The 17,517-nt window shown below is 48.5% G+C and overlaps 1 protein-coding gene across 6 annotated transcripts in view; it reads left to right on the top strand.

Annotated features, from left to right (window-relative positions):
- Nucleotides 1-17,517, top strand: part of MYH14 (myosin heavy chain 14) — a 90,374-nt gene that overhangs the window by 35,510 nt on the left and 37,347 nt on the right. For 4 of the 6 annotated variants that reach the window (XM_036833385.1, XM_036833387.1, XM_036833384.1 and 1 more), the window contains 9 exons: nt 1,370-1,484; nt 3,296-3,394; nt 4,863-5,050; nt 7,961-8,082; nt 10,425-10,494; nt 10,632-10,792; nt 11,878-11,986; nt 14,769-14,900; nt 15,726-15,932. In XM_036833385.1, coding sequence (XP_036689280.1) covers nt 1,370-1,484; nt 3,296-3,394; nt 4,863-5,050; nt 7,961-8,082; nt 10,425-10,494; nt 10,632-10,792; nt 11,878-11,986; nt 14,769-14,900; nt 15,726-15,932 — 1,203 coding nt within the window. The remainder of the gene's footprint in view (nt 1-1,369; nt 1,485-3,295; nt 3,395-4,862; nt 5,051-7,960; nt 8,083-10,424; nt 10,495-10,631; nt 10,793-11,877; nt 11,987-14,768; nt 14,901-15,725; nt 15,933-17,517) is intronic. The other 2 variants (XM_036833389.1, XM_036833388.1) reach the window with 1 other exon arrangement.

Here is a 17,517-nt window from a genome sequence, read left to right as displayed (position 1 = left end):
ATTTATTTTTGGCTGCATTGGGTCTTTGTTGCTGAGCACGGGCTTTCTCTAGTTGCGGCAAGCGGGGTCTGCTTTTCGTTGTGGTGCGCGGGCTTCTCATTGCAATGGCTTCTCTTGTTGCAGAGCACGGGCTCTAAGCACACAGGCGTCATGGCGTGCGGGCTCAGTAGTTGTGGCTTGCAGGCTCTAGAGCGCAGGCTCAGTAGTTGTGCCACACGGGCTTAGTTGCTCCGCGGCATGTGGGATCTTCCTGGACCAGGGCTCAAATCCGTGTCCCCTGCATTGGCAGGCTAAGTCTTAACCACTGCGCCACCAGGGGAGTCCTATTTATTTATTTTTGGCTGCGTCGGGTCTCAGGGTCTCAGTTGCCGCACCCCGTGCAGCCTCTTTGTTGTGGCGGGCGGGCTTACTTGGCCCGCGACACGTGGGATCCTAGTTCCCCAACCAGGGATTGAGCCTGCGTCCCCTGCATTGGAAGGCGGATTCTTAACCACTGGACCACCAGGGAGGTCCCTAAAACTTTATTTATAAAAGGAAGTGGATTTGGCCTGTGGGCCATTGTTTGCCAATCCCTGGTCTAAATGATGAGTAGGGACTTCCCTGGTGGTTCAGTGGGTAAGACTCCATGCTCCCAATGCAGGGGGCCCGGGTTCGATCCCCGCTCGGGGAACTAGAGCCTGCATGCCACGACCAAGACCTGGTGCAGCCAAATAAATAAATAATATTTTAAAAAATAATAATAAAATAAATGATGAGTAACCTGTAGCCAGAAAAGAATGGGTGGAGGGAACAGCATACACAAAGGCTGGGGGGTTGGAGACCCATGTGTTCTGTTCTAGAACTCAGTTGTTTTCCAAACATTTGCTAAGATTTCCTGTGTGCCCGGTCCTCTGCTGGCTGTGAGTCAGACTCAGGCCCTGGCCTCTGGGAGCCACTGTCCGGTGGGGGGGGAACGCGTGCAGGGAATCGTGGTGGTCAAGACTGTGACTCCGTGGAAGGGAGCTGGCCGTGTGAAAATCCACGGAGAGGGAATCACAGGTGGCGGGAACGGCAGGGGTCACAAGCCTGAGGTGGAAACGAGCTTGCACGTTTGAGGACCAAAGTGGCTAAATGAATAAGGAAAGAAGTGTTGGTGGATGAGGTCCTGGAGGTGGGCAGAGTCCTCTTACGGGAAGTACAGAAAGGGAGAGGGACCATGCTTGCGGGTGGGTGCAGTTCAGGATACGGGCACAAGGTGTCCACCAGCGCTCTCTCCTGAGTGGTGAGCCCCAGAGCTGGGAATCTCAGAGCTTCTGGGAGGCTCCTTGGGAAATCAGCAGTGCTGGTGAACCCCCCATCCCACCGCCCTCCTCTGCCCAATTTCATTCAGGTTGACTACAAGGCCAATGAGTGGCTGATGAAAAACATGGACCCTCTGAATGACAGTGTCGCAGCCTTGCTTCACCAGAGCGCAGACCGGCTAACGGCAGAGATCTGGAAAGACGGTGAGGACCCGCTTCCCCAGGCCCTGTCCCTGGAGCTCTGTGCATCCCTTCTCCCAGCTCACAGTGTGAACACTTCTGTTCCAGAGTCTGAGTTCTGAACCTGAGTTGTCTGCTCAGAGGCAGAACTGGTGCCAGTAAGCCAGACGGCCTTACAGTAGTGATTCCAGTTAGTGATTGATTGATTGATATCTCAAACCAGCATCACACTCAATGATAAAACACCCCCCCTTAATCAGAAACAAGACAAGGATGCCCACTGTCAACACTGCTGTGAAACACTGTTTTGGCGATAATAGTTTATGCAATCAGACCAGAAAAAGAAATAAGTATATGAATATTCAAAAGGAAGCAACGAAGTTATTAATTGTAGACGGCATATGATCCCTAAAAAAAAAAAAAAATCAGGAGATTCAACTGAAAAAGAATTAATAACAACAAGAGAACTCAGAAGGGCAGTATTTACAGGTTAGTCAACTTTTGGGCTTTGCTTTCGTTGATCTCTCCCTAAGTTCCCTTCAGGGATTCAGGGAAGAAAAAAAGCAAAAACTGAGGTATAGTTTTGGAGTTTTCCTGCTCCAACAAGGCCCATGTGAGTTTGGCCATCAGTCTTTTCAGACTGACACTTTCAGACCAGCAAGCCCTGTCCATTCTTGCCCTCCATCCTTAGAGGAGGTTTGAGAGACGATTTTATAAAACTGACAGAACCAGCATCTTGGTTTCCTGATTCTAGGTTTCCAGAATCTGTCAGTTTGCCTTAATCTTTTATTGAAGTGAAAAGCATAGTAGTAGAAGCGCCAGCCCATGCAATTAGACAAGAGAACAAAATAAGCAAGATGAGTCATTCCCAAAACAAACTCACAGAGCGAAAGGGCATAGCACACCTTGATATAGTGAGCTGATTTTAGACAGAGAAATTTGATGTTAGTATCTCATATAGTTTATACAAGAGGGATTGAAAAGCATTGTTTGATGTTCAGTAACAGAACCAGATTCTGCTGAGAATCATCTCCTTCAGACTGAAAATCTTCCCCATCAACTTCTTTAAAATTTGTGCCACGTTCATGGGCACATGATGTTCCCCCTAATCCTTCACATGCTCCACCCTGTATATGCTTGGCTCTCAAAGTGTTCCAAGAGAGAAAGTAGAAGTGGCAAAGCCTCTTGAGTCCTAGACTGGAACCCCGCACAGTATTATCTCCTCCACAATTCTCCTGAACAAAGCAAGTCACAAGGCCAGCCCAGATTCAAGGAGCTGCAAGTCACAGAGAGGGGTGGGGGATTGGGGCCAATTCTGCATCAATCTCTACTACAGCTGCCCTGAGCCCAGAGTTGGCTTTGCTTTTGGGCATCCTGACAGCCTAGAGTTGGGTACCCAGCATCCTGGCAGCCCAGGGGAAAAGGCAAATGAGACAAGCTCTCTTCAGAGAGGCAAACACAACAAGCTGGTGGGAGCCTTGAGTTAGTCCTTGAGCTTCCTGGCGGCCAGGGCAAAAGGGGATACCTAATAAAACAGATACAGACTCACCCTCTAGGGAGAGAGGTTTTTTCCCCCCGGGTATTAAATTCTCAGAGGACATTCGCCCTTTCAACCAACACTGACGCCCTCACTAGTCATCATAAAGCTGAACAGGGCAGTCTTCCTGGCTTTAAAAGTTCATGGCCAGGATCAGGTTTCTCCTCCTGCTTTGCTCTGTGCTGTTGACTAATAACCCTTTCTTCTTTTTTCTTCTTGCCTCTTCTCATGCTGCTCCCTTTGCATCTCCCATCCCATCTCCCTGCCTCTCCCCCCATCTGTCCTCACCCCCACCCAGAACACGGGGGCTTGCAGCAGTTCTCTTTCCTTGGCTCCTTCCCACCGTCGCCCCCAGGATCTTCAGGGAGGCACGGCTCTGCCATTTCTCCGTCAGGGGGTGGGTGTTGCTGTGCATCAACGGGTGAGATTTGCCAGACAAGGAGGGTGGGCCCTTTGGACCGGTAACCTGGTTTTGAACGTCTGTCCCCTTTCCTTGCCGTACAGAGATCTTTCCCTCTTCTTTCCCATCCGCACCCCTTGTTGGCTCCCTTAGCAGTTTCCAGACTCTTTGTAACAGCACAAGGCCTTCTTCTAACTAAACCGCATGTAAAAGTACAAACAATTGTGATAGTATCAGCTGGCATTAATTGAACCCGTACTATGTGCTGTGCACTGTGCAAAGCCCTTTTACCATTATTAACACATGGAATCCTCCGAACAACCTAATCAGGCAGCTGTTAGTACTCTTACCCCTGTTATACAGATGAGGACATGGAAGCACAGACAGGTTAAGTCACCTGCCTGTGGTCACACAGCCAGTAAGGGACAGAGCTGGGATTTGAACCCAGAGCCTCTGCTCTTACCTGTGCTATAAGAACTTAATAAATGATAATTATCCTTTTGATAATAACTAGGAGCATGGCGGTAGGAGGGAGACTTGAACCTGGGGAGGAGAAATGCCATATCTGAGCCCCCACTGTGTGCCAGGCACTGCCCTCAGAGCGAGTTATCTAGTTGACCCTGATAACCCTCATGATTGGGGATTGCAGGCCATCAGATTCTGCCCCAGCTGCAGGTCCTTGAGAAACTGGGAATGATTCAGTACATAGAATTTGAGACAAAGGAGTGCGTATTTCTCACTAGTTGAAGTGACAGCATCAAATGACAATAGGGAAAAAAAATTATCATGAAATCAGGCCTTTCTGGGAAAATGGTGACTATGGAGGCAGTTTGCCTTATTTTACTGTATGTTTTTTCATTTCTTTTTATTTATGTATTTTTAATTTTTTGCCTTATTTTAAATATTGCCTTATTTCAAATATCGTAATAAAGCCAGACTTCATTACATTTTTAATGTGACACTGTTTCAAGTTCCTGAAAATGCAGCTGTGGTTATTGCCCTTTTCCCTCTCTGTGCCTCAGTTTCCTCATCTGTAAAATGGGAACGATTTTTATAGGCTTATAAATAAGCCGATGTATGTCAAGTGCTTTGAGCAGTGCCTGGCAGAGAATAAGTGCTAAGGAAGCATTTGCTATCTTCATCATCATCATTTGCTGATAAGGAAAATGGAAAAGAAGGGTCAGAGACCAGGGTTCGAGAAGATTCATACTGCCCGGGTTCAGATCCTGGGTCTTCAGATCCTAAGCTGTGTGGCCTTGGGCACAGTCTTCCATCTTTCCGAGCCTCAGTTTGCTGGTCAGTCCAATGGGCTGATAATACCTACCTTACTAGGCTGTGAGAGGTGTTTCATATGTAAAGTGCCAGGTCCTATAAATAATAAGATCCTTGACCTTTGGCCAACCCAGCCCCCTAAAACTGACCTTTGACTTTATTCTCTCTCTACATCTGTTTCCTCCTCCCACAGTGGAGGGCATCGTGGGGCTGGAGCAGGTGAACAGCCTTGGGGATGGCCCGCCTGGTGGCCGCCCACGCCGGGGCATGTTCCGGACGGTGGGACAGCTCTACAAGGAGTCCCTGAGCCGCCTCATGGCCACACTCAGCAACACCAACCCCAGCTTCGTCCGCTGTATCATCCCCAACCATGAGAAGAGGGTGAGTGACCCAGCCCGGCGAGGGAAGGCAGCTCTGGCAGTGGGTAAAGTCCCAGTCGCTGGATGTGGCTGGAACCATGTCTGGCCCCAGGCTCACTTCTGACTGGCTGTGTGACCTCGAGCAAGTTGTTTTCCCTCCCAGGCTCAATGCCCTGTTAGGAAAATTCATTCATTCATGGGACTTAAGTTTTACTGAGCACCTACTAAGTGCCAGGTAGTGGGAATACAGTGAAGTCAGGGAGGGCTCCCTGGAGAAGGTGAGGTCTGAGCTCGGAAGGATAAGTGGTATTCTAAGCAGAGAACAGCTTGTGCAAAAGCCCAGTGGTTGGTTGGAGCATGAAAGGTACAAGGGATGGAAAAAAGACCCTTGGAGCCGGGAGTGTCATGTAAGTGTGGGGAGACCATGCCTGGCCTCCCAGGCCACCAGTAAGTTTTCTTGTTGGGAAAATCAGAGAATAGGCCCTGTAGAGAAGGGTCAGCATAGTAGAAGGTGAAACTAGGTGCCTGGGGCTTATACTGTCCTCAGAAAGTAGGAGCTGTGGTTATTGAGTAGGTGGAGCTGTGTGTGTCTGTGTGTCTCCTTTCTCATAGCTGTAAATACCATATTTTATCAAATCTAAGACACATTTATTGTGACATCTTAGCATCTCTGAAGTTGGGATGTGGCTCACAATCAAAGGCCTGTCAGAGTTTAACTGACAAGAGTTTTTCTTTCTTGGTGGTATATAAGATAACAGTGTGTTTTACAATCGATAGTGGCTTTTATTTGATGAAATATGGCATACATGGACTCAGCCACTTCTCCAAGGAGCCTTGGTCCTTTTAAGTGGAGAATGGTGCTTACAGTCTAAGATCTGGGTGCTAGGTGTGCTCAGTGGTATCAAGGTGTCACTCCCAGGACCGCTCAGTAAATAGAGCTATGTACGTACACACTAATGTATATGTGTGCATACGCATATGTGTATACATGTACACACATATATGTGTACACACACTTGCATCTATGTTTATTTCTATAACTATCTTTATATATTGAAAACCATGAGTTCCCACCAGTATGTCAAGTTCCAGTCCAACATCTCTTTTTAGCAACAGTCAGATCCTGTAATATAGCACACATTTACTAGTTTTCTCAGTCCCCTTTTATGTAATCAGTCTCCTGACCTTGCTAGGCACCTCCCCACTCAAGCCTGCCAAATGTCTTGTTGAAGGGTGGAATGGAGGAAGGAAGGAGGAAAGGAAGGATAGAAGGAAAGAAGGAAGGAAAGGAGGGAGGGAGGGAGGGAGGGAAAAAACCAAAATGTTACTGTGAGACCATCCTATATATTATTTCCAATTTCCAGCTATTTTCAGCCATTTCCTTGGGGCTCTTTTGAGAGAGCCACTAAGATGGCTTAAGCAAAAGTGAGAATGTATCAGGAATTCCCTGGCGGTCCAGTGGTTAGGATTCCACGCTTTCATTGCCGAGGGCCCGGGTTCCATCCCTGGTTGAGGAACTAAGATACCACAAGCCACAGGGCACGGTCAAAAAAAAAAACGTGAGAATGTATAGATTCACATAACTGAAGATTCCACGATAGGTTCAGGCACAGTTGGATCCAGGTGCTCAAACGGTGACGTCAGGAATCTTTTTCCTTTGCTTGACCCTGCTTTTCTATGTGTTGCCTCCTCTCTGATGAAGCTCTGTCTCCATTCTCAGGGTGGCACGGCAGCCACCAGTGGCTCCAGGCTTTCATTCTTTCAGTTCAGCAACCCTAAAGGAAAGAGAGAGCTTCTGGCAGCATGGATGTAGCAGAAGTCCCAGGGCTGGCTTTCACTGGCCTAGGATGGCTCTTGTGCCCACCCTTGAACCAGCCTGATTGGCCTGGCCTGAGTCACATGACCATGTCCGGAGCCAGGATGAGGTCAGTCCTAGCCACTCACGGACTGAGAGCATAGGGAGAGGAAGAGCGCCCTCCCTCCCACAGAATGGAAGCGTTATTACCAAGGAATAGGGAACATATATAATAATAAATAAACAGAAACTCCCTTTTTGCTGGGACATAAACATTCTGAGGGCAGGGGCTTTTATCTCCTTTTTTACTGCTGAGTCCCCAATGCCTAGAACACATTGTGTGGCATACAGTGAATATTCAATAAACATTTGATGGATGAATAAATACATATATGCTTAGATAGCCCTTGAAAAAGATACAGAATGGTGGTTCTCATTTTTTAACCCTCCTCCCCACCAGATATTTATATTCTGCCCTAGCCCAGGGCCAGGGCTTTTTTTTTTTGCTTTTTTAAGCATGTGAGGACTGGACTACTCCAGTGTGTAGTCTGGGTTGAGAACAACTGATCTAGAAGGCTCCATAAAAAACTGGGTATTGTGTTGACCACTCCGGGGCCCTGGGCAAGGCAAGAGTTGTTTTTCAGAATGTATATTTGAATTTTTTTGTAGTGTTTAGATTTTTACCATTTGTGTATTACTTTGGGGGGGGGAAAAAAGCAGGGAAAAGAAAGAAAAGGCAATGAAAGTTAACTACCAAAAATAATGATGTACATGCTTTGTTCACACGTCACCTTCCCAGACTATCCTATGCAAATTCAGCACTCCCCATCCTCCCTCCCCTCTGCTCTTTGCCCCTTAGCACTTAGTACTCATTTACTTCTGACGTTTGTTAGTGATGTCCTGACCTCATCTATTGTCGACCTCTCCCAGTGGATAGTGAGCTCCCTGGGGCAGGCATTTCTGCCTGGCACGTAGTAGGTGCTCAGTAAATTATAGGTTGAACCAGATGAAATTGCCGACCATTTTTGACCTGCCCAAACTGCCATCCACCTGAGTTCCCCTGACGGCTGCCATCCAATGAGTGGCGCCTCCGTGTGGCAGCCACTGACCTCGCATGTCTGTGACTGCTCTTTGCAGGCTGGGAAGCTGGAGCCGCGGCTGGTGCTGGACCAGCTGCGCTGTAACGGCGTCCTGGAGGGCATCCGCATCTGTCGCCAGGGCTTTCCCAACCGCATCCTCTTCCAGGAATTCCGGCAGAGGTGAGCGGCATGGGGTGGGGTAGGGCTCGGGTGTGGAAGCCACCACGCCTGCATCCAAAGCACCCCGACTGATACTTCTGGGAGGGGTCAGGGGTGGGGCCTCAGCATGAGTGGAGGGGCGGGGCCTCCGGGCAAGTTCCTTTGGTTACTGAGTCTCAGCTTTCTCCTCTGTGATGTGGGAGAGCAATGCCCCATTCAGTGGGCTCCCCGAGAGAAAGGGCATAGAGTACTATGTTGCAATCTGGATATCGCAATCGGCATTTCTTATAAAAATGCAGTCGAGGACTTCCCTGGTGGTGCAGTGGTTAAGAATCCACCTGCCAAAGTAGGGGACACAGGTTCCAGCCCCGGTCTGGGAAATTTCCACATGCCACGGAGCAACTAAGCCCGTGCACCACAACTACTGAGCCTGCGCTCTAGAGCCTGTGAGCCACAACTACTGAGCCCGCGTGCCACAACTACTGAAGCTCGTGCACCTAGAGCTCATGCTCCACAACAAAAGCCACCGCAATGAGAAGCCTGCGCACCGCAACAAAGAGTAGAAGCCCGCACGCGGCAACAAAGACCCAATGCAGCCAAAAATAAATAAATAAATAAGTTTATTTTTTAAAAAACGCAGTCGAATAAGAGAGAAGAAAAAAATATCAACATATAAGAAGCCAGTAACATGGTGAATATTATAACAAAAATTATGCTTCATGCAAACTGTATATAGCAGCACCACGCGATAGAAAGAGAATGTGAGCCCCATATACAAGTAAAAATTTTCTAGTAGCCATATTTTTAAAAGTAAAAAGAAACAGGTGAAATTAATGATAACAAGAGTTTATTTAACCCAGTACACCCAAGATATTAGATCATTTTAACATGTAATCAATATAAAAAATTAGTAGTGAGACATTGTGCATTCTTTTATTCCTACCCAGTCTTCGAAATTCGGTGTATGTCTTACACCTGTAGCACGTCTCAATTCCGGCACTAAATTTCCAGTGGTCAAAGTGAAATGTAGTCCTATCAAAACAATGAAATTGTGGGAATTCCCTGGCGGTCCAGTGGTTAGGACTCCCTGCTTTTACTGCCGAGGGCACGTGTTCAGTCCCTGGTTGGGGAACTAACATCCCCACGATGAGCGGCCAAAAAAAAAGAAAAGAAAGAAATTGTGTTGAGCAGAAAAATATTTTACACTGCTTCAGTTTTTATTTTTTTTTAATATTTATTGATTTATTTGGCTGTGCTGGGTCTTAGTTGCGGCATGCGGGATCTTTTAGTTGTGGCGTGTGGGATCTTAGTTGCAGCATGCAGGATCTAGTTCCCTGACCAGGGATCGAACCTGGGCCCCCTGCATTGGGAGCTCAGAGTATTAACCACTGGCCCACCAGGGAAGGGAAGTGCCCCCTGCTTCAGTTTTTAAATTTAAATGTCACTTAGTTAAAATGAAATGCAGTTAAAAATCCAGTTGCCCAATTGCCCCAGCCATGTTTCAGGGGCTCAGTAGTTGCATGTGGCCAGTAGCTGCTGCATTGGACAGCGCAGGTTTGCAGTTTCATACTCCAAGTGTCCCCAGACCAGCAGCATCAGTATCACCTGACAGCTTGTTAGGTATGCACATTTTCAGGCCCCACCCCAGACTTACTGAATTAGTATCTGCATTTTAACAAGATCCCTGGTGACTGAGAAACTCTGATACCCACACACACACGTTTCTCAATCACCAGTCAAAAAATATGGCATATTAATATATGACATTAATATATAATATTATGTATATGATATATGTGTGTGTATATATATATGTGTGTATATATGTTTTATATCTAATATGCATTATTTTTAATGAAATGTCAGGATCCAGGGAGAGGGCACAGCAGGGGGAAGGCTCTGAGGACAGACACATGTGCGCTTATGAAATGTACTTTTAAAATTTGGAGTTGCACTGAGAAATGTGAAAGAAGCAGCTGTAAAGCACTTAGCTCAGGACCTGACACGTAATAAGTTCAAGAACATCAGCCCCTATTTGTTGTTATTCTCACACTTCCGAGACACACCTTTCTTTTACGTCTCAATGACCTATGGTGTTAGTGTAATTAAACACTCGTAATCAGTACGTGGTGTGTCCTAGGAGCGGACACGCCTAGGACATATTGGTGATGTTGCCATTGGTGGTGGTATTAATGCTCTCAGCCTGGTGTGTGGCCCTCGGTAGTACTTAAATATTTGTTTTTCTTACTGTTCCTATTGTTATTGTTATTATTGCTATTTGTCACTCTGAACCCAGTGCCTGGCCGTGGTGACAGTTTGCTGTTACTCTTCACCCCCACCCCACCCCTCCCCACCCACTTCAGGTACGAGATCCTGACACCCAATGCCATCCCCAAGGGCTTTATGGATGGGAAGCAGGCCTGTGAGAAGATGGTGAGTGTGGGGTGGAGGCTGAGGGTGTGTGCACGAGTGTGAACGTGTGTGCACAGTCTCAGGTGGTGGAGGAGGTTGAGCTGGAGCCTCCCCTTTCATCACCCCTCCTCCTCATGACCCCTCCCCCACTCCCACAGATCCAGGCCCTGGAATTGGACCCCAACCTCTACCGCGTGGGACAAAGCAAGATCTTCTTCCGGGCGGGGGTTCTGGCCCAGCTAGAAGAAGAGCGGGACCTGAAGGTCACAGACATTATTGTGTCCTTCCAGGCAGCTGCCCGGGGATACCTGGCTCGCAAGTGCGGCTCCACACTATCTCTTGGGGTCACGTTGGCCAAGGCTGGTTCAGGGAGGGGTTGACCAGATGGCCCCAGGGGGCTGGTTCAGGGAGAGGTTGACCAGATGGCCCCAGAGGCTGGGTCAGGAAGAGGTTGACCAGATGGCCCCAGAGGCTGGGTCAGGGAGGAGTTGATCAGTTGGCTCCAGGTGTCAGGGCCTCCAGGATGGTAGAAGGACTGAGAAACAAAAGGATGGAGCCACTAGATGCCCAGGCTTCTCGGTTCTACAGTCCCTGAGGCTCCTGAGCAATGCTGGGGACACAGAGAAGAGCTAGACTCAGCCATAGGGTGACCAACCATCCCGGTTTGCCTGGGACTGGAGGTTTCCCAGGATGCGTGATCTTCTGTGCTAAAACAGAGAAAGTCCCAGGCAAGCCAGGTCCGTGTGATCACCTTAGTGGCCAGTCCCTCAAGGGACTCCAGTCTGGAGGGGGAGACATACACGGGCACAAAGTGTCACAGTCCAGGGCGAGATGTGCTTTGATGGGGGTCATACAGGTACAGCGAGAGGCCCTTCAGACCAGGTAGATGAAGGAGGATGGGAAAGGTGTTCCAGGCAGGAGTGACAGCTTGTGCCAAGGCCCAGTGATGTGAGAGCCTGGTACATTTCAGGAATGCAGGGAGTTTTCAGGAGAGTCTCCTTCTCCCTTGGAACTGGCCCAGAGGAAGGATCAGAGAATAAAGGACTCCCCAAACACCAGGCAGAGGGTCAGGGGCCATATCCAGGGGCACTGAGGAGCAGGGGAGGGGTGGGCCAGCTGTGGACATAGAAAGCCCTCTCTGGAGGCTGGGAAGCTGGGGAGGAGGCTGGGGTGAGGGTCCAGTGGGTGGAAGATGAGGCTGGGGCTGAACTGGGGCTGAGGCTGTGGGAACAGAGAGGAGGGAACAGGGCAGAGAGAGTCAAAGGCAGAGAGACTGATAGATGGAACCCAACAAGATTTACTGATAATAGAGCAGTGCTTGCACACAGTAGGCATTTAATAATGGTTGACAGGGCCTGGAGGGGCTGAGTCTCCATTGTCCCACCCACCCATCTCCCCACCCAGGGCCTTCCAGAAGCGCCAGCAGCAGCAGAGTGCTCTGAGGGTGATGCAGCGGAACTGTGCAGCTTACCTCAAGCTGAGACACTGGCAGTGGTGGCGGCTCTTCATCAAGGTGAGGGCACCTGGAGAGGTGGCCCAAGTGGCAAGGAGACAGGTCCTTGGGGCCAGGTCTGCTTGGGCAAGTGACTTTCTTGGTTTGGGCCTCAGTTTTGTGCATCTGTAAAATGGGACTAATCAGCCCACCTTTTGTTCATCAGGATTCTTGAGGTAACAAGTGACAAAAAATCTGACTCAAACCAACGTGGATAAAAGATATGGGACAGCTTTAGGTGCAGCTGGATTTAGGGTTGAGTTGAGGTCCCTAAGACCCCCTAGGATTCAATGATTCACTGGAAGGACTCACAGAACTTAGAAAAGCTGTTAATGCTCATGGTTATGGTTTATTACAGTGAAAGGATGGACATTAAAATCAGAAAAGGTAAAAGGCGCACAGGGCAGAGTCCAGGAGAGACCAGACACGAGCTTCCAATTGTCCACTCCCAGTAGAATTGTACAGATAGGGCTTAATTCTTGTAGAAATGCTGTGTGACAGCACATATGGAATATTGCCAACCAAGAAGCTTACCCAAGCCTTAGTGTCTAGGGTTTTCATAGGCATGTGATTGACCCCCTTGACTGTCCACATGGTTGACCTTAGTTACTCCAGCCCCTCCAGAGGTCAAGGTAAACAAAGGACTCTTATCAGGCAGGATAATCCAAAGGTTTAGAGATGATCTCCCAGGAACCAGCCAAGGGCCAGTCCTTTCCTTGAAATGTGCAGTGTTTGAACAACCCAGACCTGCTGAGTTAACCCTTTATTGCACAAGGGCCCAAACAATGTTAGTTATCTGACATTCTGTGCCTCCCATGTGACTTTCCTCCATGATGATCCCTGCAGACTTTTCCCACATGGCGGCCACCAGCTAGGCCAGTGTGGTCTTTTCTTATCGCAGAGCTCCAGCCAGAATCCCAGGTTTCACTCTCACTGGCCTGGCTGGAGTCATATGACCATCCCAGAACCAGTCAGTACACATCAGATGAGCCAGGCTGGCATCACATGCCTGCCCAATGCAGAGGGGCAGAGCCAAGTGTGTGAGCTTCGAGGCAGGGTGTTCTCCCAATGGGAAATTGGAGAGCAGGAAGGAGTATGGAGATTTGGAGGCAAAAACACAGCTGTTCAGTGTAATTCTGAATATGACGTCTGAACTGTCAGCCTACATGCCCTCAGTCCATGTTAACTGAGCACCTACTATGTGCCAGTAAATTTTGAGGGTACAATAATAAAATGGTAAATAAAAACAGACAATGCCCCACCAACAAGGACCTACTGTATAGCACAGGGAACTATACCCAATGTCTTGTAATAACCTGTAATGGAAAAGAATCTAAAAAAGAATATATATATATATATATATATATATATATTAGAATATATAAGAATATATATAGTTATATATAACTGAATCACTATGCTGTGCACCTTAAACTAACACAACATTGTAAATCAACTATACTTCAATTAAAAAAAAAATACAGTGCCCTGCCCCGTGGAGCCCACAGTTTAGGGCAGGGGTTGGTAAGCTATGGCCCATGGGCCAGACACCTGTTTTGTAAATGCCCATTGGTTGGTTACTGTATTGTCTGTGGCTGTTTTTGAGTTACAGCAGCTGAGTGGAGTAGTTAAAACAGAGACAGGATAGCCTGCAAAGCCTCAAATATTTCCTAGCTGGCCCTTTAAGAAAAAGTTTGCCTATCCTAGGTCTGGGGACAGGAGGTGTGGTTTGCCAGGTGTCGACTGAAAAAAAAAATACACAACCTACAAGTTGAGAATTATGTTTTGTTTGGGGCTTTACTGAGGACTTTAGCCCGGGATACGGCCCTCAAATAGCTCTGAGGGACTGTTCCAAAGGAGTAAGGGAGGAGCGGGGATACATAGGAGTTTTGAAACAAACAAACGAAAAACAAAACCAGGTAGTCAAACATCAAGATTACTGCTAATTAAAGAAAAACCAGCCATCTTGAGTTAATGAATTTAGCGCTTTTCTCTGAATGGGAAGATGCAAGAGTCTGGGCTGAATGAAATGATTCCTTTGATATGCACCTGAATGACCTAGGGCCAGCATCCTGTTTTCCTCCATCCTGAATCCCCTCAGGGTGCACCGTTGGCGGCGGCTGCAGTGGCTCACAGCTTGATAGCCTCCACATCCTCTGTTTACTGATATGTCACACGATGTCCGGCAACATTCTTTGTCCACACAGGCATCAGTGAATGAATCCCACAAATAAACAGAAAGTTATAGCTGTGATAAATGCTATGAATTAGCTCAGAAAGGAAGATAATGAAATAGAAAAAGAATCAAATACAGTAGAGAAGTTGAGAAGAATTGGAGTTGAGGAGAACCAAAGAAAAAGCAATAGAACAGACATGAGCAGAGTATATCCCGCTTAGCAAAGGGGAGTGTGGTTTGGTGAAACTTTTCATTTCGGTTATTCATGTGTGTGGGGGGGCTGGCCTGTCACTCCAGCCTGGAATCACACAGTGTAAAGTGCATCTCTCACTATGGACCTTGGACTAAGAACTTTGAGGCACAGTGTCTCCTGTAGGCAAAGGGACCCTGTAGCAAAAAAGGGACACGTTTAGCGCTGCTTGTAATGTACCCCGGACTGTTCTAGGCTGTTGGCAAATGTGAAGTCATTCACTCATTCCGACTGATGAGGTCACAAGGCCAGTAGTGGAGGAGCTGGCATGCGAACCCAGGAGTGCGGCCCTGCTCAGAGCGTGAGTTCTTAGCTCCTGAGCCCAGCGGCCTCCCACGGTGGGAGCCAGCCACCCACCATCCCTCCTGTCCCCCTAGGTGAAGCCACTGCTGCAGGTAACGCGGCAGGATGAGGTGCTGCAGGCACGGGTGCAGGAACTACAGAAAGTGCAGGAGCTGCAGCAGCAGAGTGCCCGCGAGGTGGGCGAGCTCCAGGGCCGGGTGGCGCAGGTAAGGGGCGTGGTCCCCGGGTGAGGGCGTGGCGACGGGAGGAGCCGGTAGTGGGCGGGGCTTCCAGCTGAGCTGGGTCGGGGCAGGGGTAGGTTGCGGGCGGGCGGAGAACCGAGGTTTCCTGGGGCTGAATGGGGGCGGAAACTGGTGTGGTTGAGCGGCGAGATGCTGGGAGCGGGGCCCTGGGGATGTAGCCAGGGTGTTGAGTGGGGGTGGGGCTGGTTGCTGCAGAGCCAAGATGCTCAGGAGGCTGGTCCAGCATCGGGGCAGGGCAGGGGCAGGGTTATCGTACACAGGCGGTAGACTTTTCACTGTTGCCAGTATTTCTGGAATCTTAACGCTGAAGCAAACCCCTTCTTGAGCATTTTTCTGTTTGTTTTTTCAGAATTATTTCCTTTGGTTAAATTTCTAGGCGTAGGAGTATTAAATGCACTGTGAGCTGATAGAAAGTCCTCCCTGGGGCTATTTGGAGGAGGGACTGGAGATGGGGAGACTGGAGGCTGGGAGACCGGGAAGAGAGTCCATTGGGAGAGGATGAGGCTCAAGCCTGTTAGGGTTATGGGGAGAGAGGAGGGGCCAGGAGGGATGGAGCTGGGAACTGATGGGCTGTAGGGAGGTGAGGGAGAGGGAGGCACCCAGGGGTCTGACTTGGTGACTAGGGGTCACCCTGAGGAGCAGGATGGGGGACTGTCTTCCATCCCTCCCTCCTGCCCCCCAGGCCTCAAAGGGCAAAGTAACTCAGGGGGCAGGAGGGACCTGGTGCTCCAGTGAGGGCCATCCTGGGAGCACCACCTAACGGACGCTGACCTCCCACCCCACCCCCAGCTGGAAGAGGAGCGTGCCCGCCTGGCAGAGCAACTGCGAGCAGAGGCAGAATTGTGTGCTGAGACTGAGGAGACCCGGGGGCGGCTGGCAGCCCGAAAGCAGGAGCTCGAACTGGTGGTGTCGGAGCTAGAGGCCCGTGTGGGCGAGGAGGAGGAGTGCAGCCGCCAGCTGCAGACCGAGAAGAGGAGGCTGCAGCAGCATATACAGGTCTGGCCCCCGTGCGCCCGAGGCCACCCCCCCCACCCCTTCTGTTTACCCCACACACCTTTGCTTCAGCAAACCCTGCCTCTTTTGGCCATGAATTTGAAAAAATGAAACAAAACAAAACTCAGCTCAAAGTGTCTTAAGCAAAAAGAATACTTTTTTTTTTTTGCTTTCAAATTAATGGGAGACTCTACAATGTGTAAGCTTCAGGCATGGCTGGATCCGGGTGCTCAAGCAGTAGCTTCAGTACTCTGCCTCTCTCCATCTCCTGGCTCCATTTGCCTCTGTGCTGCTGCATTCCAAGGCAGGCTGCCCTGCCATGGTTCCCCTTGAAAATCCATTGTGTATTTTACACTTAAGGCACATCTCAATTCAGATGCTAAGTTTTCATTGGCAGGACTTCATCTGCATTTGTATTTCATAACTTATTCAGTGAAAAAAAGTAGATTAACATCCCCAAGTTGATCCAAACATACTTAAAAGTTTCCTCAGACTGGTCACATTTTAAGAACTCAGTAGTGCTTTTTTTTTTTTTTTTTTTTTTAGAACTCAGTAGTGTTTTAATCACCTCCTCTTGACCCCATTGGTGAGGGGGGCAGGGATCCTGCCCTGTGGTTATGGAGATGGCCTAACACACCACACCTGATCCTGGACAGATGGGATAGAAAACACGTTATTAGTCACAAGTATTCACAGCCTGAGGGAGGCAGACACCATGGCACAGAGAGTCACAGTGGGGTTGCATTCAGGAATGGCATGAACAAGCTGCAGCTGTGAGAGGCAAACTTAGTAGTAACAAGAGGATGAGGTGACCCCTGTTTCCTGCAGGAAGATGTGATTGGTTTGTTTATTTTATTTATTTATTTATTTTTTGGCCGTGCCACACGGCATGCGGGATCTTAGTTCCCCGACCAGGGATCGAACCCATGCCCCCTGCAGTGGAAGCGCAGAGTCCTAACCGCTGGACCACCAGGGAATTCCCGATTGGTTTCTTTAAATAATTCCGAGGACTAGCAGGTAACTGAAGCCTACTAGATAGGGATAAGCAGGTACCCTGTCTGGTCCCCAGGATACAGAGGGTTATTGGTTAGGGGACCTTATCTTTGGTAGCAGGGCAGGTAGAAGAACTTGTGATTAGGCCATTATAGGGACTCCCAATTTTACCAGCCATCAAGGCCACAAGTAATAGTGAATTTTTTTAAATTGAGGTGTAATTGACATATAACATTATATTAGTTTCAGGGGTACACATAATGATTCGATATCTATATACATTGCAAAGTGATCACCACAATAAATCTAATTTACATCCAGCACCTTAAGTAGTTAGAAAAAAATTTTTCTTGTGATGAGAATTTTTAAGATCTACTCCCTTAGCAATTTTCAAATACACAATACGGTATTATTAACTATAGCCGCCATGCTGTACATTACATCCCCATGACTTATTTCATAACTAGAAGTTTGAGCCCCTTCACCCATTTCTCCCACCTCCCTACCCGCACACCTCTGGCAACCACCAGTCTTTTCTCTGCATCTGTGAGCCTGTGGGTTTTGTTTTGTTTTGTTTTTTTGTGCCACTCAGCTT

This window comes from Balaenoptera musculus, chromosome 19, assembly GCF_009873245.2.
Source record: "Balaenoptera musculus isolate JJ_BM4_2016_0621 chromosome 19, mBalMus1.pri.v3, whole genome shotgun sequence".
Taxonomy (NCBI): domain Eukaryota; kingdom Metazoa; phylum Chordata; class Mammalia; order Artiodactyla; family Balaenopteridae; genus Balaenoptera; species Balaenoptera musculus.
The sequence above is the reverse complement of the archived record's forward strand: the minus strand, read 5'-3'. Positions and strand labels throughout refer to the sequence as shown.